Source organism: Scyliorhinus canicula, chromosome 27 (assembly GCF_902713615.1).
Source record: "Scyliorhinus canicula chromosome 27, sScyCan1.1, whole genome shotgun sequence".
Taxonomy (NCBI): Eukaryota; Metazoa; Chordata; class Chondrichthyes; order Carcharhiniformes; family Scyliorhinidae; genus Scyliorhinus; species Scyliorhinus canicula.
Genome location: NC_052172.1, coordinates 8,021,206 through 8,049,130, shown reverse-complemented (window position 1 = coordinate 8,049,130; position 27,925 = coordinate 8,021,206). Strand labels below are relative to the sequence as shown.

At 49.0% G+C, this 27,925-nt stretch overlaps 1 protein-coding gene across 1 annotated transcript; it reads left to right on the top strand.

The window, feature by feature from the left end:
* On the top strand, nucleotides 1-27,623 carry paf1 (PAF1 homolog, Paf1/RNA polymerase II complex component). Its single transcript, XM_038786086.1, has 14 exons — nucleotides 1-54; nucleotides 2,332-2,390; nucleotides 3,633-3,725; nucleotides 8,141-8,262; nucleotides 9,427-9,493; nucleotides 9,830-9,931; nucleotides 11,001-11,106; nucleotides 12,319-12,387; nucleotides 14,673-14,776; nucleotides 16,702-16,818; nucleotides 18,234-18,362; nucleotides 18,796-18,907; nucleotides 22,840-22,921; nucleotides 26,864-27,623. The coding sequence occupies exons 1-14, from the start codon at nucleotides 16-18 to the stop codon at nucleotides 27,289-27,291; spliced, it is 1,629 nt and encodes a 542-aa protein (XP_038642014.1). The 5' UTR covers nucleotides 1-15; the 3' UTR covers nucleotides 27,292-27,623.
* The last annotated feature ends 302 nt before the right edge of the window (nucleotides 27,624-27,925 follow it).

Below are 27,925 nucleotides of genomic sequence, written 5' to 3'. Positions count from 1 at the left end.
TGCAGAATATAATTGATGATCGTACTTGAGGGCAGAGCAGGCTTGAAGTGCCAGGTACCAAGTCCTATTCTTTATGTCCTAAGAAAATATAATTGTAGATCTTCTAATTGTGACCACTTTATAGAATGTATTCGCGGGATGTGGGCATCGCTGGCTAGGCCAGCATTTATTGACCATCTCTAATTGCCCTTGAGAAGGTGAATCGCCTTCTTGAACCTTCTTGCTGTCCATGTGGTGTAGGTACACCCGCAGTGCTGTTAGAGAGGGAGTTCCAGGATTTTAACACAGCGACTGTGAAAGAACAACCGATATAAGAACATAAGAACTAGGAGCAGGAGTAGGCCATCTGGACTCTCGAGCCTGCTCCGCCATTCAATTAGATCATGGCTGATCTTTTGTGGACACAGCTCCACTTTCCGGCCCGAACACCATAACCCTTAATCCCTTTATTTTTCAAAAAACTATCTATCTTTACCTTAAAAACATGTAATGAAGGAGCCTCAACTGCTTCACTGGGCAAGGAATTCCATAGATTCACAACCCTTTGGGTGAAGAAGTTCCTCCTAAACTCAGTCCTAAATCTACTTCCCCTTATTTTGAGGCTATGTCCCCTAGTTCTGCTGTCACCCGCCAGTGGAAACAACCTGCCCGCATCTATCCTATCTATTCCCTTCATAATTTTTAATGTTTCTATAAGATCCCCCCTCATCCTTCTAAATTCCAACGAGTACAGTCCCAGTCTACTCAACCTCTCCTCATAATCCAACACCCCTTCAGCTCCGGGATTAACCTAGTGAATCTCCTCTGCACACCCTCCCGAGCCAGTACGTCCTTTCTCAAGTAAGGAGACCAAAACTGAACACAATACTCCAGGTGTGGCCTCACTAACACCTTATACAATTGCAACATAACCTCCCTAATCTTAAACTCCATCCCTCTAGCAATGAAGGACAAAATTCCATTTGCCTTCTTAATCACCTGTTGCACCTGTAAACCAACCTTCTGTGACTCATGCACTAGCACACCCAAGTCTCTCTGAACAGCGGCATGCTTTAATATTTTATCGTTTAAATAATAATCCCGTTTGCTGTTATTCCTACCAAAATGGATAACCTCACATTTGTCAACATTGTATTCCATCTGCCAGACCCTAGCCCATTCACTTAACCTATCCAAATCCCTCTGCAGACTTCCAGTATCCTCTGCACTTTTTGCTTTACCACGCATCTTAGTGTCATCTTCAAACTTGGACACATTGCCCTTGGTCCCCAACTCCAAATCATCTGTGTAAATTGTGAACAATTGTGGGCCCAACACGGATCCCTGAGGGACACCACTAGCTACTGATCGCCAACCAGCGAAACACCCATTAATCCCCACTCTTTGCTTTCTATTAATTAACCAATCCTCTATCCATGCTACGACTTTACCCTTATAGAACTCCCTTATATATATAGAACATACGTGCAGAAGGAGGCCATTCGGCCCATCGAGTCTGCACCGACCCACTTAAGCCCTCACCTCCATCCTATCCCCGTAACCCAATAACCCCACCTAACCTTTTTGGTCACTAAGGGCAATTTATCACGGCCAATCCACCTAATCTGCACGTCTCTGGTCTGTGGGAGGAAACCGGAGCATCCGGAGGAAACCCACGCAGACTCGGGGAGAACGTGCAGACTCCGCACAGGCAGTGACCCAGCGGGGAATCGCACCTGGGACCCTGGCGCTGTGAAGCCACAGTGCTATCCAATTGTGCTACCGTGCTGCCCTATTTCCAAGTAATTTCGAGTGACTTGGAGGGAAACCTCCAGGTGGTGGTGTTCCCATGTATATTTTAATACATAATGCGTGTCACATCTCAAACATATAAAGATCCGAGTTTGGATTTAGAAATCAAAGTGGAGAGTTTGGTATTAAATAAATGATGAATTTGCCCAAAGCATTGGTTAAACGCCAGTTTGAGACCGTGTACAATTCTGGGATTACAGGATGGAGAGGGCACCAGGCTGAGAGTGAGAGCGCAAGTGGCATTTGTTTAAAGGAGCGGCAATAGACAGGGCAGGCACGACGGGCTGGATGGTCTGTTGTACTGAACGTCTCTGTGATGTGGTCCGGGTGCCTCTGTACTCTGCTCCCTGATGAGGTCCTGTGTGAAAAATACCATGATCTGTGGGGAGCTTGAAGTTCACACCATGGCACGGCTGTGTGAGTGAGAGCGAGTGAGATTGAGTGAACGATTGTGCTCTGCAGAGACTGCGGCAGCAGCGTGCAAAGGGTCAAGCAACAGTGACTGTTGACAAACGGAGAATGTGCTTTCTTCTTGAACAGGAATCCTCACTGTTGTTGTGTTGTTTCAGATCCAGCGCACATCGAGCAGCACCCGAGAGGTAAGTAACTCTTACGGTGACTTTTCACTTGGGGAATGCAAGGCTCTAAAAGGCACTTAGTAAGCCGATCAAAGGTTGAACAACCTGGGGCTCGACTCTCCAGAAAAGAGGCGGCCAAGAGGCCTGGAGCACTGGGTCCAGTTTAGCTCCCCTTATTTGAGGAGGGCTGTAGTTGCATTACAGGCAGTTCACAGGAGGTTCACCAGAGACATGGGGGGGGGGGGATTGTTTTATGAAGAGAGATTGAGCAGTTTGGGCCCATACGTTTTGAAGAATGAGGGGAGATCAAATTGAGGTGTATAAGATGTTAAAAGGTATTGACAAAGTAGGTGTAGAGCTGATGTTCCCTCTTGTGGGGCAATCTAGAACGAGAGGTCGTAGTTTTAGGATAAGGGGCAGCAGATTTAACACGGAGTTGAGGAGAAATTAATTCTCTCAAAGGGTCGTGAAGCTGTGGAATTCGCTATCCCAGAGTGCGGTGGATGCTGGGACAGTGAGTAAATTGAAGGAGGAGATAGATTTTTAATTCTTAATGGGCTGAAGGGTTATGGAGAATGGACAGGATAGTGGAGTTGAGGCTGAGGGGAGATCAGCTAAATAGCCCACTCCTGCTCCGAGTTCTTATGTTCTTAAGGTGGAGGCCATTGAGATTATGAAGGGGGTAAAATCTGATCAGCGTCCCCACTGGTGGGCAAGGTGACCAACCGTTCATTTTGCTCCTGTATCTGAGGTCACTTTTCCAGTCCCCGGTCGCATATTGCTGTGCTGCTGTTTCTCCCACCTGCTCTGCCTGTGTTTGCGCAACATCGCACCTCTGCCCCTTCCGACCCCTCGCCACCCAACTGTCATAGTTTTGGCAGCACCTACCAAGCCCCCAACACTAATCGACCCCCCGTGCCAGACTGTCCAGTAATTTTCCCTTTGAGTGTTGGTCGCCCTGCTTGTGGGGAGACCAAAGGGCAGGGCTATGGATATAAGATAGTCACTAATAATTTCAGTAGGCGGCACAGTGGTTAGCACTGCTGCCTCACTGAGCTAAGGGACCCGGGTTGGAATCCGGCCTTGGGTTATTGCCAGTGTTTCTCATGATTTCTGACTGCAGGTTAATTTAAGTTACTTGCTGGGTTTGAGGTGAGTCTAACCGGGGGCAAGTGGTGGGCCCAGGTCTGATGCTCCTTGGGTCTGGAAGGTAGACTAGCTAACGACTCTGTGACTAAATGCCGCTTCTCTTCCTCTCTCCAGATCGGGAGTAGTATGCAGGGTGAAGTATTGCAACTCTCTGCCAGACATTCCCTTTGACCCAAAGTTTGTGACGTATCCATTTGATCCCAACAGGTAAGGCAAATATTTTTTTTTCAATCAGCCTGTAGGATTAACCATTCTCCGTCGTCCCTTCCTGCCCACCATTTACTGTATTGGAGCTGCAGACAACGGCAGCTGTTGGAGAGGAGAGGGAAGTATGGAGCCTGGGCAGATCAGCGAAGCAATGCAGATGGCTTGATGCATCCTCAGCCATTAAGGGAGAGAAAGCTTCCCCCTCAGCCAGAAGTGTAGGGCAGGTAGGCATCAGAAGGGCTCGTGTGACTTGGGTGGCATTGAGGGATGCTCACGCGCTAGAGAATGCGTGCCACAAAATCGAAATCTACATTGTAAATATAACCTGCCGTAGCGAGTGTAGTACGGCACCTCGTGTACTGTCGCAAAAGTGGTGGGCGGCACGGGAGCACAGTGGTTAGCACTGTTTCTTCACAGCGCCAGGGACCCGGGTTCAATTCCCGGCTTGGGACACTGTGGAGTCTGCACGTTCGCCCCGTGTCTGCGTGGGTTTCCTCCGGGTGCTCCGGTTTCCTCCCACAAGTCCAAAACAAGTTAGGTGAATTGAACATACTGAATTCTCCCTCTGTGTACCCGAAAAGGTGACTAGGGGATTTTCACGGTTACTTGTTTGCAGTGTTTAATGTAAGCCTACTTGTGACAATAAAGATTATTGTTATTATTGTCGCACTATACCTCTGGCCTCCTACTGAACTGGGTGCCACCAAGGCTGCGTAGCATTCTTCTAACAAAGCAGGTTCACAGGGGGTGTAAACAGTTCATCCTGAAACCCAGTTAGCACTGGGCCAGGCAATTCCAGGCCTGTCTGGTTTCCACGGGACGTTGACTGTCCAGGGCCTGGCTGTATGAATGCTGTCAGTCCCAGCTCTGAAAACTGCAGAGTCCGGCTAGGCTTAAACTTGGCTTCAGCGGTTCGAGTTTTTACCCATGCTCACGAAAAAATATCAATATTTTTGTAACAACCCTGGATGTGGTCACCTGACCACATATTACTAGGGTTTGTAAAACTAGGGGCTTTAAACTAAATAGTGCGGGAAAGGATCATGTGAGGGGAGATGTGGGAAACAATGAGGTAATAGAAGAGAGTTGCGATTCGGATAATAATAACCAGAATGTGGCAGGAAGGCACAGAGTGTGCAAGCCTAAGAGTGTGGCGGCAGATAAGACCAGAGATTGCAAAAATGCTAAAAGGTCTTGAGTTAACGACTGTATCTGCGCACAGCAGTTGTAACAAAATGGATGAATTGCTTGCACAAGTTAGAAATAAATATGCATCACAGAGACATGATTGCAAAGAGACCGGGGTTGGGACCCAAATATTGAAGGCTGTTTGACGTTTCGAAAAGACAGGGAGCTTGGAAAAGGTCGTGAGGGTAGCTCTGTTAATCAAGGATGACATTCGTACAGCAGCGAGAGTTGACGTTGGCTTGGAAGAGGAAGGTGTAGAATCCGTTTTGGTAGCGGTAAGTTATAGGAAAGGTAACAGGTCAATTGTGCGCCAAAGTGTACAGGCAGCAATAAGAAGATGTCTAAGAAAGGTGCCACAATAATCGTGGGTGATTTGAATCTACATGTGGATTAAGCAAATCAGATTGGCAGCGGTAGCCTGGCAAATTAGTTCATCGAGTGTTTTTGGGACAATTTCTCAGCGCAGTACATTCTCGAGCCAACCAGGTTATGCTAGAACCGGTATTGTGCAATGAGACCGCATTAATCAACAACATCATAGTAAATGAATCTGGTAGCTGACAGTGATCATAATATGATGTTCCCGTATCAGCCTCCCCGAACAGGCGGCGGAATGTGGCGACTAGGGGCTTTTCACAGTAACTTAATTTGAAGCCTACTTGTGACAATAAGTGATTTTCATTTCATTTCATTTTCATTCATGATATTTCACATTCAATTTGGAATGGGTGAGTGTGGGTCTACGACTAGAGTTTTCAACCTAAATAAAGGTAACTAATAATACGAAGGTTAAAGTGAACCGGGAAATTCCAAAGTAGCGATGCAGCGGCAGACTTTTAAGGATATATTTAATAACTCTCAACAAAGATTTATCCCAGTGCGAAAGAAAGTCTCAGAAGAATACGTTATCCGTGGCCAAACAGTGAGAAACGTTCGTTCTATTGCTGGCAACTCAACAACCCAAACTTTGCCAGCATTTCCAAAAGTCAAAGCCGGCGCACACTTGCACGTTCCGCAAAATACTCCCCGCTTCCCCAACATCCTGTAATGGTTCATCTTGGCATTGACATCTCTGATTAGGAAGATGGGTCTTAGAAGCAGAAGTAGGTCTTTCAGCCCTTCAAGCCTGCTCCACCATTTGATACGGTCATGGCTGATCTGATTGCGGCCTTAACTTTGTTTTCCTGTCTGCAGCACCCCCACCCTCTTGCCCGTAACCTTTAACTCCGTCGTCTTATCACAAATCTGTCTAATTCTGCCTTCAAGAAATTCTTTTTTTTTTTTTTTTTTTTATAAATTTAGAGTACCCAATTATTTTTTCCAATTAAGGGGCAATTTAGTGTGGCCAATTCACCTAACCTGCACATCTTTTGGGTTGTGGGGGCGAAACCCACGCAGACACGGGGAGAATGTGCAAACTCCACACGAACAGTGACCCAGGGCCGGGATTTGAACCCGGGTCCTCAGCGCCGTAGGCAGCAATGCTAACCACTGTGCCACCGTGCTGCCCCCCTTCAAGAAATTCAATGACCCAGCCTCGACTGCTTTCTGGGAAAGAGATCTCCACAGCCTAATGACCCCTAAGAGACAGTTTTTCAAACTATTTTTATGCCGGGACCCACTTTTACCAATCGGCCAACCTTCGCAACATCCCATTTTCGATTGACTTTAATGCGACAGGTGAGCCTGCTCAGTCCTCACAATCTCACTTGCTTTGTTATCCAATGTGTTACATTTCTACTAAGGAATTCAGGTGATTTAAGTTCACGCTGTGTCCTTTGAAAGAAAATCAAGAGGTTTGTCCTTAAACGCGCCATGCCTTTGAGACGCGCCATGCCTTTGAGACGCGCCATGCCTTTGAGACGCGCCATGCCTTTGAAGTTTTGAGGATTTTAGACTCATTAGACTTCCCTGCATGTAACACACTTGGACTTTGCATCCTGATTTGCATTGGCACAATTAACAAAACCGAACCTCAAGAAGTCGTTTTTATACAGCTTTTTTCCCGCTTTTAGCATTTTCTTTGTTTAGAACGATCCATCTTCAGTTCCTCAACCCGTGATGCCTTGCTTGCTCGCAGCTAGAAATTGGAGGAATGTCTCTTCCTGATTTTGCACCAAAAGCAGTGTCAGTTACGTGCCGGGTGCATGACCTGCTCTCTGCCGCAGCTTCTGGCCGGAAGACTGAATCATACCATTTAAAAGCTGGACGCGTCCAGCATTCCCGATTTAAAATCCGGTCGCAGTGCTCCAGATGTGGCCTCATCAGGGCCCTGTACAGCTGCAGTAAAACATCCCCATGTTTATATTCCGTTCCCCATGAATGTCAGGGGGACATGGTTAGAATCTGTCATGTTGGCGATGGTCATTGCCTGGCAGTTGTTGGCATGAAAGTTCCTTGTCACTTGTCCAAGCCAGAATTCCGATACCTGAAGAACTGATAAACAGAGGACACAGATTGAGGGTAATTTAAGGAGCTTTTAGACGAGCACTTGAAACACCACAGCATGAAGCTACAGGCCAAGTGCTGGAACATGGGTTAGAATAAATAGGTGCTTGATGGCCGGCACAGACGCGCTGGGCCGAAGGGCCTCTTTCCCTGCTGTAAAATGTTATGATTCTAACAAGGAAGGCAGGAAGGGGGCAGCATGGTAGCATTGTGGAGAGCACAATTGCTTCACAGCTCCAGGGTCCCAGGTTCGATTCCGACTTGGGTCACTGTCTGTGCGGAGTCTGCACATCCTCCCCGTGTGTGCGTGCGTTTCCCCCGGGTGCTCCGGTTTCCTCCCACAGTCCAAAGATGTGCAGGTTAGGTGGATTGGTCATGATAAATTGCCCTTAGTGTCCAAAATTGCCCTTAGTGTTGGGTTGGGTTATGGGGATAGGGTGGAGGTGTTGACCTTGGGTAGGGTGCTCTTTCCAAGAGCCGGTGCAGACTCGATGGGCCAAATGGCCTCCTTCTGCACTGTAAATTCTATGATCATCTATGATTAGGACCGAGTGCCCTGGCTGACAGGGTGATGGACAATCGTAGTGTCCAAAAGAAATGGGATAATTGTGGGACGGAGAATTGTGGGGATATCTGGAAAAGGGTAGGGAACCAGGACTAACTGGATTTATCTTTGAAAGGACTGTTGCAGACTTGATGGGCCGAACGGTTGCCTTCTGTGCTGTATTATTGTATAATTCTGTGTCAGCGCTGAACATTTTATCCTGTGTACTTCCCAGGTTTGTACAGTACAAAGCAACCTCTCTCGAAAAGCAGCACAAGCATGAGCTGTTAACAGAGCCAGATCTGGGAGTCGTGATTGATCTCATCAACCCCGATACCTACCGCATCGATAACAGTGGTAAGACCCAGGCCCGCCTGCGGGCGCCATGATGTTCTGCACGGTTTTTGCCCCTTCTGGATCTGCTGTCGGGAGTGTGAACTATTCCCTGTCCTCGTGTCCAGCCCCCTGTCCCCCCCCACACTTTGGCCCCTGCGTCCTGCACCCAGGCAGCAGCAATGAGGCCAGCTGCATTATTCCACTTGAGATTCTTCTGAAGCCTTTTCACTTTCAAAAGCTCGAGAGGCATCCCTGTAACCAAATTGGATGCCTTGCGATCAGAAATATGGTTCTTATGGGCGGCGCAGTGGTTAGCACTGCTTCCTCACACGCAAGGACCTGGGTTCGATCCCGGCTCTGGGTCACTGTCCATGTGGAGTTTGCACGTTCTCCCCGTGTCTGCGTGGGTCTCACCCCCACAACGCAAAGATGTGCAGGTTAGGTGGATTGATCATTAGGTGGAAAAATCAGAATTGGCTGCACTAAATTAAACAAAATATGCATGGTCCTTTCCTTTTCTGACCCTGAAGAATGCTTGGAGCTGATAGTGGTGATGAATTGAACAGCAGGTTCCCACCAGCCCTGGTGCCTTAGTTGCCTGAGTGGAAATATGACACTAGCCGGCGAACTGGCGCCACGTGGCTCAGACAGTGACCCAACTTAATTGCTCAAACTCGAGCTGTTGTAAGCCACAGAGGATCAGACTAACTGGGTGCAGGGTAATTCAGCAGAGCTGTCTTAGGTTTAACTGCCCCACCTTCGATTATTCTCTTACGGTCATGTCTCTTGGGGAATTTCACGTGTTTAAAAGCTGTATGCCGATGGATCACATGAACTTTGTCCCGTAAGTGCTAAGGAATCTGCACAGATCTCACTGTTAGCCACTTTGTTCCTTTGTAGTAGGGAAGAAATGCATTTTCCAGTCCTAATAATCAGATCAAAGCCGTGTTGTCCGTGGGAGAACCTGGGCCGTTCTAAGTCACCCAGCTGTGGCATTCGAACTCGACCCTGCACAATGGTGGAAGTTCATCTTTGCTTTGTGTTCTGAATGGAATGGCCAATTGGAAACCCGAACGACTTTCCACATGCGCGCCCAAGTGTCCCTGTTGTTGTGTGAATGATCCTGCTCCCTGGTGTTTGTAGTGAGCACTGCTGCCCTCTGATTGTGCCCTTGCCTCTCCACAGTCATCCTCGATAATGCAGATGAGAAGTTACTCGAAGAAGAAATTCAGGCACCATCCACTTCAAAACGGTAAGTTTCACCAGAGGCCTACCTGTGGAGTGAGCACCGACCAATCGGAGCTGACCAGGAGTGGCTGGGGGGAGGGGGGAGTTACCAGTGTTGACGCTGGCCCCGTGGAGGGGGGGGGGGGGGGTGCCTGATGGGTCGGTCCGGCTGGCTGGGAGTAACTGGGGAGGGAGAGGCGCATGGTCAGTCGACACCGCCCGGCAGTGACCAGTGCCCAGTTGGTGCTGGCTGGGAGGGCAGTAAACCTTGGTGTGGCCAGAGCCCGGTGCTGGCTTCCAGTCTCTTGGGGAAACAGTGATAATTGAGCAGTTATGTAACTTGAACACCCTTTTCGTTCAGATCACAGCAACATGCGAAGGTAGTGCCATGGATGAGAAAGACTGAATACATCTCCACAGAGTTTAACCGATATGGCATCTCTAATGAGAAACCTGAAGTCAAGTAAGTGACATGAGAGCGGAACTCCTGTGGATTATTTGAGGGGTGCATTGGGCCCTTGTCCTGTTAAACAGACCTGATCGGGGGTTTGTGGCAATGTTTTTGGTTGCTTGCGGCTGGCCGTGTGCCAAGTGTTATAAATTAAAGTATCTTTTCAAAACCATTGTACGGTGAGCATCATATGTGCTCCGGGAAGATGGAACTGTGGTGGGACAGTAATAGCTGGAGACCCCGGAACAGGCTGCTTAACCATCCCATTTTTCCAATGATTGCTTTCCCCAGCAAGACGTTGGGAAGCTCCCTCCTGAAGTTGTTCATTTACCGAATCCGGGTTCTTCTTTTTGAGAATCGCTGCCTCTGTGTCAGGTTCTGGGCCGAGGCTATCAGGGACAGGCACGGCCGCACAGCTGTTAGCACTGCTGCCTCCAGGGATCCCGGTTCGATTCCGGTCCTCGGGTCACTGTCTGTGGAGTTTGCACGTCCTCCCCGTGTCTGCGTGGGTTTCCTCCGGGTGCTCCGGTTTCCCCCCACAGTCCAAAGATGTGCAGGTTAGGTGGCTTGGCCGTGATAAGTGTCCCGAAGTTTGGCAGCACGGTGGCGCAGTGGGTTAGCCCTGCTGCCTCACGATGCTGAGGTCCCAGGTTCAATCCCGGCTCTGGGTCACTGTCTGTGTGGAGTTTGCACATTCTCTCTGTGTTTGCATGGGTTTCACTCCACAACCCAAAGATGTGCAAGGTAGGTGGGTTGGCCACACTAAATTGCCCCTTAATAGTAAAAAAAAAAAACAAATTGGGTACTCTTGAATTTAAAAAAAAAAGTGTCCAGATGGTTGGGTGGGGTTACGGGGATAGGGTGGAGGCGTGGGCTTAAGTAGGGTGCTCTTTCCAAGGGTTGGTGCATATTCGATGTGCTGAATGGCCTCCTGCACTGAGTTCTATGATTTCCTGCCTTGCCTGTTGTGTACTTTGTAATGGGAGGAATGTCGTTACTCTTGATGTTGCGTTCCTGTCTTGGGGTGTAAGTCGCGGTATTTCTGACACTGTTCCACCTTTGCTCCTGCCCTGAAAACCAGGATCGGCGTGTCCGTCAAACAACAGTTCACAGAGGAGGAGATCTACAAGGACAGAGACAGCCAGATCGCAGCAATTGAAAAGACCTTTGTGGACGCAAACAAAGAGGTAGAAAAAATGTGCAAGCTGACAGAATCCTCCCGAGAGTCTCAGATCATCCACTCCATCTTGAGGGAGGGCATCATAGTATACCTCCCTGCATGGCCATCACGTTATACCCCTCCAGGAAGTTCACAAAAGTATGCCCTAACTGTTTTAATAAAAGCAAATTACTGTGGATGCTGGAATCTGAAACCAAGAGAAAATGCTGGAAAATCTCAGCAGCTCTGGCAGCATCTGTAGAGAGAGAAAAGAGCTAACGTTTCGAGTCCAGATGACCCTTTGTCAAAGCAAACGTTAGCTCCTTTTACTCCCTACAGATGCTGCCAGACCTGCTGTGATTTTCCAGCATTTTATCTTTGGGCCCTAACTATTTTCCCTGCTTAGGGATTAACCACTTTTAAAATCCCCCCCGCCTTTGTAAGAGAGCGCCCAAACTCTAAAGTCTGACTTCCAAAAGGGACTGGGCACCTGAGGGATTGAACCATCTGTCAAAAGTATCCCCCGAGAGACTGTTCCAAACTATTCCTGACGGGTGGGGGGGGGGGGGGGGGGGTGATGATGAACGAGCCTCCTTGGACCGTGAAGGAGTGGTTACACCGTGGTGGTAATGTTGCTGGACTAGAAATCCGGATGTTCGAGTGCAGCAGCGTCCTGGGTTCAAATCCCACCACTGCGTCTGGGAGTTTACACTCAATTAATTAAAACTGGGATTAAAAAGCTCAACCCCGCAATGGTGAGCAAATTACTTCATTGTATAATAATATAAAATTGAGGGACGCAAGATGAGAAACGGTGTGGATAAAGTAGACGTGGAGCGGATGCCTCCTCTTGTGGACGTTCCAGACAAGAGGTCATAATCTCAGGATAAGGGGCAGCAAATTTAAAACTGAGTTGAGGGCTTCTCCCAAAGTGTTGTAATCTGTGGAATTCGCTACCCCAGAGTGCGGGGAATGCTGGGACAGTGAGTAAATTTAAGGAGGAGTCGGCAGGTTTTTTAATTGGTAATCGGCTGGAAGGTGACGGAGAACAGGCAGGACGATGGAGTTATGGCCAGGATGAGATCGACCATGATTGAATGTTTAGGCGTTGACTTTCTGACTGAGGGTTAAACTGGTGTCTCTGTCAGTGGTATGAATGTGTTCCCAACATTTGTAACTGGGGGAATGATTAGTGCGTGGACTGTGTTTTACTCTGCTGTCTCTGTTCCCCGTCCTCTAGGTCACCCAACACTACAGTAAGCCTCGGGTCATTCCAGTGGAGGTCATGCCTGTCTTCCCCGATTTTAAGGTAAGAGCTATGGGCATGCTTTAATAATGGACGTCGCACGGCCATGGCGCATTATTGAATCCCAGTCTCCTTTTGTGACCTTGTCCAGGCTGGGTGTTGGCTGGTATGGGGAGGTGGCAGGGATTAACTGCAAATGTTAGACGATGCCAGCGTTGGCCTTCTCATCGGCAACTTTTGAGATTATTCTCCTTGCATCGACACACCCGAGAGCAATATTGCGCAGAGCACAAAATTGGACCCAGAGCTGAAGGGGGCCATTCGTCCCATCGAGCCCATGCCAGCTCTGGAGAAACCTGGTCGGCCCTGCTCCATCCCCGTACCCTAACAAATTTATTTCCCTCTGGTGCCCATTCAATTTCCTTCTGAAATCATTGATTGTCTCTGCTTCCCACCACCCTCGTGAGCCGTGGGTTCCAGCTCATTATTACCCATTGCGGCTGAAAGTCCCTCTTCCCGTCCCCACATAAGCAACACGTATTTGCAATAAACTCTTTTGCTTTCTGTTCAGCTTTGCTGACAGGTTGTCTTGTGAGGAAAGGTTGGAAAGGTTAGATTTGTACCCACTGGAGGTTTGAAGTGTAAGAGGCGACTCGATCGAATAAGACCCTGAGAGGTATTGGTAGGATAGACGTGGGGAGGATGTTTCCACTGTGGAAGAATGTAGAACTCGGGGTCACTGTTTAAAAATAAGAGGCCACCTATTTGAGTCGGAGAATGTTTTTCTCTCTGGAACTCTCTTCCTCAAAAGGCAATGGAAGCGGAATCTGAATATTATTAAGGCAGGATTAGATAGATTCTTGATTAACAAGGGGGTGAAAGATTATCGGGGTTGGGGGGGGGGGAAATGTGGGGTTGAAGTTACAATCAGAAGAGACAGGGTGGAAATGGCTGTCACAAGGGGACATCATTTTAAGGTGATTGGAGGAAGGTATAGGGGAGATGTCAGAAGTAGGCTCTTTACACAGAGTGGTGGGTGTGTGGAATGCACTACCAGCAGAGGTGGTGGAGTCAGAGACATTAGGGACATTTAAGCGACTCTTGGACACGCACATGGACAGCAGCAAATTGAAGAGGTGTAGGTTAGGTTGATCTTAGATTAAGGATAAATGGTCGGCACAACATCGTGGGCTGAAGGGCCTGTACTGCTCTATGTTCTATGATCATACTGAATGGCGGAGCAGGCTCGAGGGGCTGAGTGGCCTACTCCTGGTCTTAATTCATATGTTTCTATCCCCGTGGCTGTTATCATGAACCTGATTTTTCTTGGCAACTTTCTTGTGAGAAAATCTTCCTGATCTCATTTCCGGGGAAGTTGAAGAAATATTTGGAGCTGAGGAAAGCAGGCCCATTAGGAGAGAGTGAGGTGATTAGTTTTGGATTGAGATAGAGCTGTGAGGAGAGCCCAGGACAGAGGGACTAGTTTGAATTTGCTGCAGGGCTGTGGGGAATATCACTAACGAGCAGGTGATATTTTCCTTTACTCTTGTTTCTTGTCAAACGACCAACTTTCTATTCTTGCAGCTACGTGTCCTCTTGTTCCAGGTGCCTGAACTTTTCTAACAAACCTCTAGTGAGAAAATCCTGCTGATCTCCCCCCCCCCCCCCCCCCCCCCCCCCCCCCCCCTTAACTCGGAGTGGAGACTGATACCCATAAGAGTTAAACCGACACTTCTGTCTGTCAGAGGACATTGGGTGAGGGATTGTGTGAACAAGAGCGAACACGTTTTCGGTCTGTTGCTCCAAGCTGGCGATCTGGAAGTCCGAGGACTGATTGCAGGAAGATTCAGTCAGTGGGATGATGGGTGGCGTAGTGGTGTTGTCGCTGAAGTAGTAATCCGGAGAGCCAGGGTAATGCTCTGAGGTCCCAGGTTCGAATCCCACCCTGGCAGATGGTGAAGTTTGAATTCAATAAAAATCTGGAATTGCCGATTGTCATAAAACCCCATGTGGTTCACTAATGTCCTTCAAGGAAGGAAATCTGCCGTCATTACCCGGTTCGGGCCCACCCGTGACTCCAGACCCACACAGGGATGTGGTTGACTCAACTGCCTCCTCGGAAATGGCCGAGCGCACCACTCGGTTTAAGGGCAACTAGGGATCGGCAACAAATGCTGGGCCCAGCCAGCGACTCCACATCCCAAGAACGGATAAAAGTACAATCTCCGGAAGCACTTTCACACGGGGGTTTTAGAGCGCGGGGTTAAGGAATGCTCGCGATCCCGCTGTGTTCCGTTCGGATGGTGCAGGATGATTTCAAATCTTTTGTGTCCTCCTTCTTTCCATAGATGTGGATTAACCCATGTGCACAGGTCATATTCGACTCCGACCCAGCGCCCAAAGAGATCGCTGGCCCAGGTGCTGTGGAAATGATGTCCCAAGCTATGATCAGGTGAGATACTCCAGTCTGCTCGCTGCTGGCAGTTAAAAAGAGGGCGGGATGTTGGATTCAATGTGCATTGAGTACCTGGTGAGATCAAACTGTGAGCTTTCCCCGTTATAGCTTTTAGATGTGCAGTGATCGGCTGTCAAAAGATGGGATCGTATTGATCCTTGAAGGTGCACATTGGCCCAGAGCTGCAAACAAAATCACGGGGGTACCATTTAAGGCCATGAAGGAAAATGGCTTAGAGTTGATGATAATCTTTATTTGTGTCACAAGTAGGCTTACATTAACACTGCAATGAAGTTACTGTGAAAAGCCCCCAGTCTCCACATTCTGGCACCTGTTCGGGTACACAGAGGGAGAATTCACAATGTCCAATTCATCTAACAGCACATCTTTCGGGACTTGTGGGAGGAAACCGGAGCGCTCGGAGGAAACCCACGCAGACATGGGGAGAGCCTGTGACCCTGTGAAGCAACAGTGCTAACTACTGTGCTACCATGCCGCCCATTTTGAGATGGATTCCGTGGCTAAAGACATTCCAGGGGTGTAAAACGAGGTTGCCAGCTGGTATTTGTTAGCTAGGCTAGGCCATTGGGGCAGCACGGCAGCACAGTGGTTAGCACAGTTGCTTCACAGCTCCAGGGTCCCCGGTTCGATTCCCGCTTGGGTCACTGTCTATGCGGAGTCTGCACGTTCTCCCCGTGTCTGCGTGGGTTTCCTCCGGGTGTTCCGGTTCCCTCCCACAGTCCAAAGACGTGCAGGTTAGGTGGGGTTACGGGGATAACGGGGATAGGGTGGAGACGTGAGGCTTAAATGCGGCGCTCTTTCCAAGCGCCGGTGCAGACTCGATGGGCCAAATGGTTCTCCTTCTGCACTGTTTTATGATCTAGCTACAGGATGAATTTCCGAGTGAGATGTTGGAAACCGTTATACTGATGCATTCAGGAGCAAATTGGATAGCATTCTTTCAGTGACCCTCCCCACCTTGGCCTGGGCTGCCAAGGGGCAGTGGGAAAATCTTCATAAAGCTACTTCAACGCGAGTAACTGGGTCATGTTGAATCTCTGTCTGCCAGCACTGTGGTGGAGCAGGAAGGCAGCAGTATTGAAAGCACAACACTAGGGGGAGCGTGTCTCTCGCGTGTACAGCTCCCGCCAGTAACATCACAGTGACTGCCTTGGAAGCTGCCAGCATCAAAAATGGCCTCTTGTCTTCACAGAGACCTCCCAGTTAGGGATGGGTAATAAATGCTGACTCAGCCAGTGGCGCCCACAATCTGTCGATGAATTTTTTAAAAACCACCAAGGCTAGTGGTTAGCACAACCGCCTCACGGCGCTGAGGTCCCAGGTTCGATCCCGGCTCTGGGTCACTGTCCGTGTGGAGTTTGCACATTCTCCCCGTGTCTGCGTGGGTTTCGCCCCCACAACCCAAAAATGTGCAGAGTAGGTGGATTGGCCACGCTAAATTGCCCCCTTAATTGGAAAAAATAATTGGGTAATCTAAATTTAAAAAAAAAAAACAAAAAAAAAAAAAACCACGAAGGAGCTGGGAGGGCAAAGGGACACCGCTTGCCGCATTCTTTGTGGCAAGAGGATGCGGACTCCCACTCACCATAGCCCCACACATGCCCTCCTCTTCATCTCTTGACCTCTCCCCCCCCCCCCCCCCCCCCCACCCTTCTCGGTCTCCTCCCCCGTGCCCACCCCACCCCATCTCTCTATGTTCTCTCTGCCTCCCCTCCCCTTGCTACAAGTGAGATGTCTCGAGGATCTGTAGGTGGAAACAGCAGAATATTACTCCAACTGTTCTGACCATTGGCAGCAGTGATTATGATCTATAATTGCTGAACTCCGTTAAGTCCAGAAGGCTGCGAAGTTGCTGTGGATCAGGTTAAAATGTAACTCTGTGTGTGTCTCTCTCTCCCCAGAGGTATGATGGACGAAGAAGGAAACCAGTTTGTTGCTTACTTCCTGCCAAATGAGGACACCATTAAGAAACGGAAGAGAGACAATGAGGAATGCATTGATTACATGCCTGAGGACGTGTAAGTATGCAGCCTACTGTATTCTTGTAGTTAGAATTCAAAGACGTTATGTTATACTAGCAACAGTAAGAATACGAAAAACGAGGAAGCCACTACGTATTAACTGAAGATTTCATTGTTTGGATTTTCATTGTCTATACGCAGAGGGTGGTGAAATAGGTAAATGGATGCTTGAAGCATTCCCTGGTCATGTACAGCATGGATTAGATACAGAGGAAAAATCCCGCTATACTCTCCCCAACAAACACTCCCAAGACAGGTATAAAGTAAGTAAAGTCGCCATAGTCCCAGATGACCATAGGCTGCTTTACCCTTTTGAGGGAGAGAGCTGAGTGGTGGTGATTTTACCTGAAGGTCACCACACTTCAGGCGAGGGGCAAGGTTGAGAAGGCTCAACCTCACCGAATTACCTCAACCTCACCGGCGAATTACCTCACCGATACGGGAATTGAACCCACGCTGTTGCCCTCCACATCACAAATCAGCTGTCCAGCCAACTAAGCTAAACCAGCCCCAGGATAGGTATAGCATGGGGGTACATACAGAGGAAAGCTCCCTCTACACTGTCTCCATCAAACACTCCCAGGACAGGTACAGCACAGGGTTAGATACAGAGTAAAGCTCCCTCTACGCTGTGCCCATCAAACACTCCCAGGACAGGTACAGCGCGGGGTTAGATACAGAGTAAAGCTCCCTCTACGCTGTCCCCATCAAACACTCCCAGGAAAGGTACAGCACGGGGTTAGATACAGAGTAAAGCTCCCTCTACACTGTCCCCATCAAACACTCCCAGGACAGGTACAGCACGGGGTTAGATACAGAGTAAAGCTCCCTCTACACTGTCCCCATCAAACACTCCCAGGACAGTTACAGCACGGGGTTAGATACAGAGTAAAGCTCCCTCTACACTGTCCCCAACAAACACTCCCAGGGCAGGTACAGCATGGGGTTAGATACAGAGTAAAGCTCCCTCTACACTGTCCCCATCAAACACTCCCAGGACAGGTACAGCATGGGGTTAGATACAGAGTAAAGCTCCCTCTACACTGTCCCCATCAAACACTCCCAGGACAGGTACAGCACGGGGTTAGATACAGAGTAAAGCTCCCTCTACACTGTCCCCATCAAACACTCCCAGGACAGGTACAGCATGGGGTTAGATACAGAGTAAAGCTCCCTCTACACTGTCCCCATCAAACACTCCCAGGACAGGCACAGCACGGGGTTAGATACAGAGTAAAGCACTGTCCCCATCAAACACTCCCAGGACAGGTACAGCATGGGGTTAGATACAGAGTAAAGCTCCCGCTACTCTGTTCCCCATCAAACACTCCCAGGGTTAGTTGCTGTGAAGAGTTTGGGTGTGAAATGCGATGTCTCCAAGTCCCATGCTGAATGAGTTTCTACTTTTATAGGTACGAGTATAAAATATCTAGAGAGTATAATTGGAACGTGAAGAACAAAGCTAGCAAAGGATACGAGGAAAACTATTTCTTCATCTTCCGGGATAGCGATGGAGTTTATTACAACGAGCTGGAGACCAGGTGAGCTGAGAGCTGCAGTGTCCTGGCCAGGCACTGGGGCAATTTCTGTCCTAGAGTTCTGTATCTGGCAAGACGCGAGTCACTTGGATCTTGGTTAATTTACACACATTGGCTTTGCTTGCCGCCTTCTCAAAGCGCCGAGGTAATGGTAATTTACTCATCCCTCACACAACCTCTTCACTTCACCCTCCTCCGGCGACTTTCCCCAGCAATCTCATTCCCCTTTCATGGTTCCACTGTTTTAAAGTCAGCGGCATTTCCCTCTGAATGACTCTGCCCACGGCTGCACCCTCTTCCTCGTCTACAACCTGCTGCTCGATGAAGATCGCCGTGGTACAGTCACTGTGTTAAAGGCACCGTGCCTGTGAGATACTGTTGATGTTGACCTGTGGCTGCAGTGTCCGGCTGGCTGACTATGTTATCTGTTCTACAGAGTTCGCCTCAGCAAGCGTCGTGCTAAGGGAGGTCACGGAGTTCAGTCCAACACCAATGCAATGTTGGTGGTAAAACACCGGGACATGAATGAGAAAGAGCTGGAAGCACAGGTAGGTGAAGCTGCTGACCCATCTCGACTTTGAGTATATTCCACGGTGGAGCACCCACTCTGGGATCGAAATTCCAAAGATTTGCAAACCTGAGCAAAAAGATTTCTCCTAAATAATCAACCACTTATATTAAGGCTGTGCCCCCGTGTTCCGAGCCCAGGGAGATCTCAACGTCTACCCTAGCAGGCTCCATCAGAATTCAGAACGTTCCAATTCGACCGCCTCTCAGTTTTCTAAACTCCAGCGTATAGACCCAGTTTACTCTGCCTCTCGTCAAAGGACAGCCCTTGAATCTCGGGAACCTTCGCTGCCCAGCCTCCAATACAAGTACAGCCTTCCTTGGACATGGAGGCAATAACGCAGTGCTCCAAATTCCCAGTGTTGCCACACTGGCGACCTGCTGTTAATGGTGTGTCACCGGGTGAAAACAAAATCCTGCAGATGCTGGAAATCTGAAACAAAAACAGGGAATGTCGGGACCAAGAGCAGTGTGGGCGGCCCCTATCGAGAGAGAGAGCGAGCACTAAACCGTTGATCTGTCTGGTGTGAAACCTTGGAGCTAAATGATGTTAGAATTCGACTTGGTTCACTCTGCTGATCACTTTCCCCTGTATGTAGACAACTGCTGTTTCTGCTTCCAGTTCACACCAAAATGTAGAACACCTCTTAAAGTTCACCTCTCCCTTGCATTTGATATGGTCCATCTCCAACTCTTCCGTTCCTTTCTTGGACTTGTATCGCCAGGGGAGGGGTGGGCAGCCCACTGACATCTCCATTAGCCCAACAATTTCCGCACTTCACCTTTATTATGCTTCTTCCTGCCCTGCTTCCTGTAAGGACGCAATTTCCGTCGTCCAGTTTCTCTGTCTGCGTTGGATTTTCCCGACAATTCCACCTGCTGCCCCAGAGCTTTCCTCCTCTGCAGAAGTTACTCTCTGCCAAGGTTCAGGCGCCTGACCACGTATCGCTTCTACCCCCAGCACTGTTTGTTCCCCTTCAGCAATGGTGTCACACTTGTCCTCATCTTTCACACCACCGGCCTCTGCGGTCGGCAATTCCAACATCTCCGACGTATTGCCGTCACCAAACGAGTCACACAGCCCGGAAAGAGGCCCTTTGGCCCATCGTGTCTGTACCGGCCATCAAGCACCAAACTATTCTAATCCCACTTTCCAGCACTTGGCCGTGGCCTTGTGTGCTGTGGCATCTCAAGTGCGCATCTAAATGCTTCCTAACCCCCCCCCCCGCCCCCAGCCCCTCCGCCCCCAGCCCCTCCGCCCCCAGCCCCTCCGCCCCCAGCCCCTCAGCCTTCTCTGCTCCAAGGAAAACAACCCCAGCCTAACCAGCCTCTCCATAGCTGAAACACTCCAGCCCAGGCAACATCCTGGTGAATCTGCTCTGGACCCTCTCCAGCGCAATCACATCCTATCCATAGTGTGGGGGCCAGAACTGCACACTGCTCCAGCTGGGGCCTAACCAGCGTTTTATGCAGCTCCATCACAACCTCCCTGCTCTTATATTCTACACTTTGGCTAATAAAGCAAATACGCCATATGCCTTTTTAACCACCTTATCTACCTCTCCCGCTGCCGATGATCATTGTCCAGGGCCCAGACATTCGTTCCAGGTCGAACCATGATCTAGTTGATCCACCACCACCTGAGTACTGTCTTTGCTGTCCATGTTGCGACCTCTACGCAGGGGAAATTGGGAGATTGCTCCTCCCTGTCTGAAAATATCACCCCGATATGACTAACTAAACTCATGGTCCCTCCCCTTCCCCTCTCCGAACGTGGCCTCCTTCCACTGAAGCTCAATGCAAGTTTCAGAAACAGCAGCTGATCCCTCCGCTGTTCGCAACCCCTTGGCCTTCACTACGTATTCTCTCCGGCAGCAAGCGGTGCCGAGCTGGGATGAGGGTAGACCGGCGTTTCGGCAGATGCCTGCACGCTGATAACTTGGGGAAAATTTTAAGGTCCTGCCCGCCGCGGGAATGGCCATGGGCGGGACGGACAATTTGATGGACCGCTTTAAAAAGTCATTTCATCTTGGGGTGGGGGGAGATTTCCAGTCTCTAGGTGGGTGGAACCACAACATCCCGCCCCTTATGTCAGCCTTGTGCATTTCCCCGCCAAAAGGAGAGGGGTTTTTATTTGCGACTTTTACAGCAACAGCGCCAGTTCCAGGGAACTCGTGGGCCTGGTGCTGCTCCTGTTTCCGGGCCCCTTATTCCTCCCCCACCCTGACCCTTTTAACCCTCCCCTTCACAACTTCCGACCATAGTTACTGTTCAGCGAAACACCTTGGCTCTTGTGCTCCCTGCCGTTATGTATAAAAAGCATTGAAAATTCCCTTTTCTGTGGGCCAAACCGTACAACCACAGCCCTGCCAGACAATTGCACAACCTGGCCGTCCGTGTTGTATCACAAGCTCCACTTCTTCAAACCTGGTCTTGTGCAATGTTCAGAGACGTGGAATCCCACAAAGAACAATCCCATGAGAATATCTTGCGCTAACAGTGCCGATTGGCGCATGACTTCTAGTTTCACTTGCAAGCTTTGGGGCAGCACGGTAGCATGGTGGTTAGCATAAATACTTCACAGCTCCAGGGTCCCAGGTTCGATTCCCGGCTGGGTCACTGTCTGTGCGGAGTCTGCACGTCCTCCCCGTGTGTGCGTGGGTTTCCTCCGGGTGCTCCGGTTTCCTCCCACAGTCCAAAGATGAGCGGGTTAGGTGGATTGGCCATGCTCAATTGCCCGTAGTGTCCTAAAAAGTAAGGTTAAGGGGGGGTTGTTGGGTTACGGGTATAGGGTGGATACGTGGGTTTGAGTAGGGTGATCATTGCTCGGCACAACATCGAGGGCCGAAGGGCCTGTTCTGTGCTGTTCTATGTTCTAAGTTCTAAGCTTGAAACTGACAAAACCAGTAAATCAGCACCAACCAAGTGGAAGATGTCAAAGTCCCAGAGGACCATTGGCTGCTTTCCCCTTTTGAGAGATGGAGCTGACCGGTGGTGATTTAACCTGAGGGGTCACCACACCACTGGCGAGGGGCAAGGTTGAGAAGTCAGGGGGCCTTCACGAATAACCTTAGCCGGTATGGGAATCGAACCCGCGCTGTTGGCGACGCTCGACATCACGAACCGGCCGTTCAGCCTACTGGAGCTAACCCAGCCCCACCCAACCAACCAGCACCAACCTACAATGTGACATTTCTGTCCACCCAACTGGTCTTTGTTAACATAAAAATCACACTTTTCACTGAGTAATAAAGCCTCATTTTAAATTGAAACAAATCGCAAATTCAAATGCCCAGCGTTGTCTCGGTCAGCACTCTGGAACTGCCTCCCTAACAGCACTGTAGGTGCACCTACACCAGAGGACTACAGCGGCTCAAGGAGGAGGCTCACCACCACCGTCTCGAGGGGCAATAAATACTGCCAAGCACACTTCCCTTGTGTGAATATTTTTAAAAGTATATAATTGGAGAGCAAAGTACGAACTGGAAATCTGAAGTCTGAAATGATAATGCTGGAAATGCACAGTAGACCAGGCAGCATCTGTGGAGAGAGAAACAATTAACGCTTCAGGTCCACGATCTGCACTAGTTCTGACTAGGTGCCAGTGACTTCTGTTTCTCTCTGCATGGAGCAAAAATAGCCCCTTTCGGCAAGCAATAATAGGGAGGGAAGGGTTGGACCGAATGGCCTGTATCAGTGTTAGAATTTCCAAATATTTCTATATAAATGAACTGATTCCCAGTGAGGTCTGTAAAATCAAATTGGGGTTAATGCAAAGGTGATGCAGTCAGACAGGGGCAAACTGTAGGGCAGTGGGAGAAGAGGGTGGAGATGATGTGCAGCCTTGCTGGGGACCCGGAATCCCGAGGCTGGAGATTATTGTCTGAATGTCTTTTGTGCTCTTACCCCGCAGGAGGCCAGACGGGCCCAGCTGGAGAATCACGAGCCAGAGGATGAAGAGGAAATGGACCATGGAATCGCGATCCCAGGATCAGGTAAAGATGTTTGTCCAGCTTTCCCCTGCAATAAACCTGTCCCCGAGTCTCCTCTCCACCGCCTACTTCCTCCATCCCTGGGTTAGGCCACTCCCACCCCAGTGTTGGCTATCAATTTGGCCCTAGATTCTGGAAAGGTCCCATCCGATTTGAAAATGGCAAAGTAACATCTTTTATTAAAGAAAGGAGAGAGACCGTAAGCAAGAAACCTTAGGCCAGTTAGCCTAACCTCTGTCCCAGGGAAAATGCTGGAATCTACTATTGAGGAAGGAATCGCAGGTCATTTAGAAAATCATCATATACCCAGGCAGTGTCAGATTGGATTTGTGAAAGAAAATCGTGTTTGACTAATTTATTAGAATTCTTTTGAGGAAGTAACAAACGGGGGGGAATAAAGGGGAACCTGTGGATGTGGTGTACTTGGGTTTCCAAAAGGCATTCTACAAGTTGCTACATCAAAGGTTACTTCACAATAGGTGATTTGGACATTCTGAATTTTCCCTGTGTACCCGAGCAGGTGGCGGAATGTGACGACAAGGGGATTTTCACAGTAACTTCATTGCCGTGTTAATGTAAGCCTACTTGTGACGATAATAAAAATTATAAAATAAGAGTTTGTGTTGTAGGAGGTAACACATTAGCATGGATAGAGGATTGGTTAATCAACAGAAAGCAGAGAGAAAGAATAAATGGGTAAATTGGGAAGCTGTTATACCATTATATTTTATAATCTTTATTGTCACAAGTAGGCTTACATTAACACTGCAATGAAGTTACTGTGAAAAGCCCCGAGACGCCACATTCCGGCGCCTGTTCGGGTACACAGGGAGAATTCAGAATGTCCAAATTACGTAATAGCACGTCCTTCGGGACTTGTGGGAGGAAACCGGAGCACCTGGAGGAAACCCACGCAGACACGGGGAGAACGTGCAGACTCCGCAGAGACAGTGACCCACGGCGGAAATCGAACCCGGGACCCTGGCGCTGTGAAGCCATAGTGCTAACCCGCTATGCTACTGTGCTGCCCACTGGTGGAGAACCACAGGGATTAGCTCTGGGACCTCAGCTGCATCAGTGACTTGGACGAAGGAACTGAATGTATGGTAGTGGAATTTGTTGATGACACAGAGATAGGTGGAAAGATAAGTTGTTTAGAGGGCATAGAGATAACAGGGATTTGAGGGTCTGGGGGAGAATGTGAACTTGTCCACTTTGGCAGGAAGAATGGAGAGTTTGACTGAAAGGCACTTAGATCTCTGCATTAAAGAGGGACCTGGATGTCCTGGAACATGAATTACACAAAGCTAATATGCAGGGGCCGCAAGTGAAGGCAAATGGCATGTTGGTGTTTATCGCAAGAGGAATGGAATATAAAAATAGGGGTCTCCTATTGAGAGAATGAGACAAGAGGACATTTTCTTCTCTTAGAGGGGCATGGGTCTGTGTGATTCTCTTCCCTGGAGGTTGGGTCATTGAATGTATTCAGGGCTGAGTTAGACAGAGTGGGACAGATGGGAAAGTGGGGTTGAGGTGACAATCCGATCAGCCATGATCATGCTGAATGGCGGAGCAGGCTCGAGGGGCCGAATGGCCGACTACTCCTCCAAATTCTTGTTTTCTTCCTGTAACCCTGCCAATAGTTGGAAAGTACCTACAGAGTCGTTACAACACCGGCGAAGGTTATTCGGCCCATCGAGCCCACAGCAGCTCACGGTGGAGCAAACCCGTCCGTCCCATTTCCTGCTCCATTTCCTAACTCTTAAGTTATTTCCTTCAAATGCCTCAACAATTTCCGTTTGAAGTCATCAATCGGCTCCGCTTGTCCCACCCTGGTGTGCAGTCAGTTCCGGGTCTTCACCACTCGCTGAGTTAAAACAAATCCTTCCAGCCACCCCATACCTCTGTCCCAAAGCCTTTAAATCTGCGCGTCCCCACTCGATCCTTGTCCCACCAGCTGATGGGAACTATGTCTACCTTATCGAAACGTGTCATTGTGTAACTTTAGTGCTGCTTCTGTTACGCTCTGCTTACGTCGTGCCGACAGCCCCACTTTGGGCAGTTAGACTTTCCTCCTCCCGGGGCCTACGTATCTGCTTGACATTCGCTCTCTCCGTATCAATGGTACACCTTGTGGTGATTTGGATCGGGCCCACTGAGCCTGATGGTCATCAACTAGCACTTTCTGCCTTTCAAAATGGCAGTTCCTGAAAAGTCAGTGCAGAGCACCAAGTGTTCACCCCCCCCCCCTGAGCATTTCTGGGCATCCATTGTTTTTATTAATTTTGTTTTGTTTCTGCACGAAGCTCTGACCCTGCAGGAGAATGCTGCTTCTGCTCAATTAGGGAGGATGGGACAGTGTTGTGGGATCTGAACTCTACACCTGACCGAAGCTGTCAGCTCAGTTGAACGCACTCTCCAGGTTCCGCGTTCAAATTCCACCCAAGGACTCGAGCACACCGCTCTGGGCAGACACTCCAGCGTAGTACTGGGGGAAAGCAGCACTGTCTTTCACTGCTCTCTCGGGTGAAAGTGAAAGATCCCATGGCACTGTTTCCAAGGGCGGGGACCTTGTCCCCAATGTCATGGCCGATATGTATTCCTCAATCAACATCACGGTTTGCTTTTGGGAGCTTGCTTTTATTGCAATCTCGAACCACGCCCCGACAGTTGCTAGGATACCGGACAGAAACCCCAATTTTTATTTGTAAGACTGAGTGAAGGATATTTTGCTCCAGGAGCCCACGCACAAATAGGGTTGTGGTATATCAAAACAAACTACCACAGTATTATTACTACCACAGTATTAATAACTTTAATCTTATAAATACAAATAGCAGGTGGCACAGTGGTTAGCACTGCTGCCTCATGGCGCTGAGGACCCGGGTTCAATCCCGGCCCCGGGTCTCACACTGTGGTGAGTTTTCACATTCTCCCCATGTCTGTGTGGGTCTCACCCCCACAACCCAAAGATGTGCATTGGCCACTCTGAATTGCCTTTAATTGGAAAAAAGTAATTGGGTACTCTAAATGTTTTTAAAAATAAATACAAATGGCTTTCAATTATCAGTTGAACGATGCTTATCAATTCCAAAACACAATAAACCTTAACTTCTCTCTTTATTTCCACTCAAACAACACCCATCTCAAACCAAAATCCACTTTTAAATACCGTTAGCAGACTCCGGGCTACTTGCTGCAAAGAGAAGTCTTGGATGGACCACTTTGAGAAAAAGAGATCCCTCAGGAAACCAGCTGCAGATTCATGCCTGTCTCAACTTGCTGTTTGAACTGCCCAGCTTGCTCACGGGCAAATCTTTAATTCACTGCCTTGAGATCAACTGCTTCTGGTCTGTCCACAGACAGATCTTTAACTGAACTGTATTGAGAGCAGCTGCTTGTCATCGGTTTACATCCCAATCTAAAACTAAACTCCCAGAGATTGCTTCAGCCCCTTGGCTCCTCCCGTTAACTTCATCTTACCAAGCTGAACACGATGTCTCTAATTATCCACTCCCCAGAGAAACCTTTTAACATAAACAAAAGCCCAGACTTTTACGATGCTTTAATTACACCTCTCGTAGCCACAAAAGCGGGCTGGCTGGAACCAAGTCCAAACTTTTACGATGCTTTGATTACACCCCTCGTAGCCACAAAGCCTGCCTGGCTTGGAACCACGTCCAAACTTTTACGATCCTTTAATTACACATCTTGTAGCCACAAAGCCTGGCTACCTTCATACCAGATTTTCTTTTTAACACTACTGCAGCAGTCATACACACACTAACTCAGGCTTTTAACCCTTACTGCAACAAATACATATAATACAATATATCTGAAAGTCCTACATTCATCCCACTTATAAAGTACTTGATTGGCTGTAAAGATGTCTGGTGGTTGTGAAAGGTGCTCTATAAATGCAAGTCTTGCTTTTTTTTTCCCCAGAAGATGAAAAAGAAAAGGAGAGTGGCAGCGAGAAGGCAGAAAGTGCGGACGAGCACTCGGCGAGCGAAAGCGAACCGGAAGAAGAGAAGGAGGATAAAGCAAGCAACAAGAGCAAGAGCGACGCGGGAAGCGTCAGCGGGGACGAGCGGCAGGCCCGCGAGGCCCGCGACGAGGAGGAAATCTTCGGCAGCGACGACGAGAGCGGCAACGAGGGGCGACGGAACGAGAGCGGCCAGGAGGAGAGCGGCAGTGACGAGGAGCAGCAGAGTGAGGAGGAGGAGGACGAGGAAGAAGAGCGCAGGAGCCGGAGCGCGTCCAACAGCGGCAGCGAGCAATCTGACAATGAGAACCAACAGGCCGCGCAGAGCGGCAGTGAGCAGGGCACTGATTCGAGCGAGAATGAGGGGAGTGGCAGCGAGAGCGACTGAACAGAGCTCGGCCCTCAACTGGCAGACGGCAGTGGGCTCAAATGGATCGGGGCATCACCTTCTAGATTCACCGAGACTTTGGGATGTCAATGACCCTCCGTTCCCCTTCCCTCTCTATCTGTCCATGCACTTGGTGAGTAAAGGTAGCACAGTTCTGTATATTGAACCCTTGAGTCACTGACCCAGGTCAAGAGCAGGTACGCAAGATTTTAACACTTGGCTGGCTGCTGATGTTTAAGCTCATTTTTTTTTTTATATAAGCATTTGTATAAAATTGCAGCATTCTATGACATTCTTAACTAGAGAATAAAAACCCGTTGTGTTTAACCTGACACTGGGAGTGGAATGATTGAAATACAAAGGGAGACATCTGGGGACCCGATTTCCCGACTTCCGAGTTGAAATATTCCCGTGGTCAAGGAGCTCATCCACTTTTTGTACTGAACTTTCCACAATTCTGCACAGTATGGAACTTTGTGGAGCGCTTTCAGTGTTGATTCTTATTCTGGATGTGGTCGCAACGTACTTGTTGCAGGATTCTGATTGTTAAGCTTTGCGATCGGGGTTCAAGCGAAAAACAATATTCCCATTTATTCATGGTGTTGTGTGGCCTCCGCATCTTTTCCAACTCTTC

Excerpts from the sequence above, each read along its gene's own strand:
- paf1 (XM_038786086.1), top strand. The coding sequence starts at position 16 with ATGATCGTACTTGAGGGCAGAGCAGGCTTGAAGTGCCAG. Across the intron at positions 3,726-8,140 it reads TATCCATTTGATCCCAACAG|GTTTGTACAGTACAAAGCAA; the intron begins GTAAGGCAAATA and ends TGTACTTCCCAG. Across the intron at positions 18,363-18,795 it reads TACAACGAGCTGGAGACCAG|AGTTCGCCTCAGCAAGCGTC; the intron begins GTGAGCTGAGAG and ends TCTGTTCTACAG.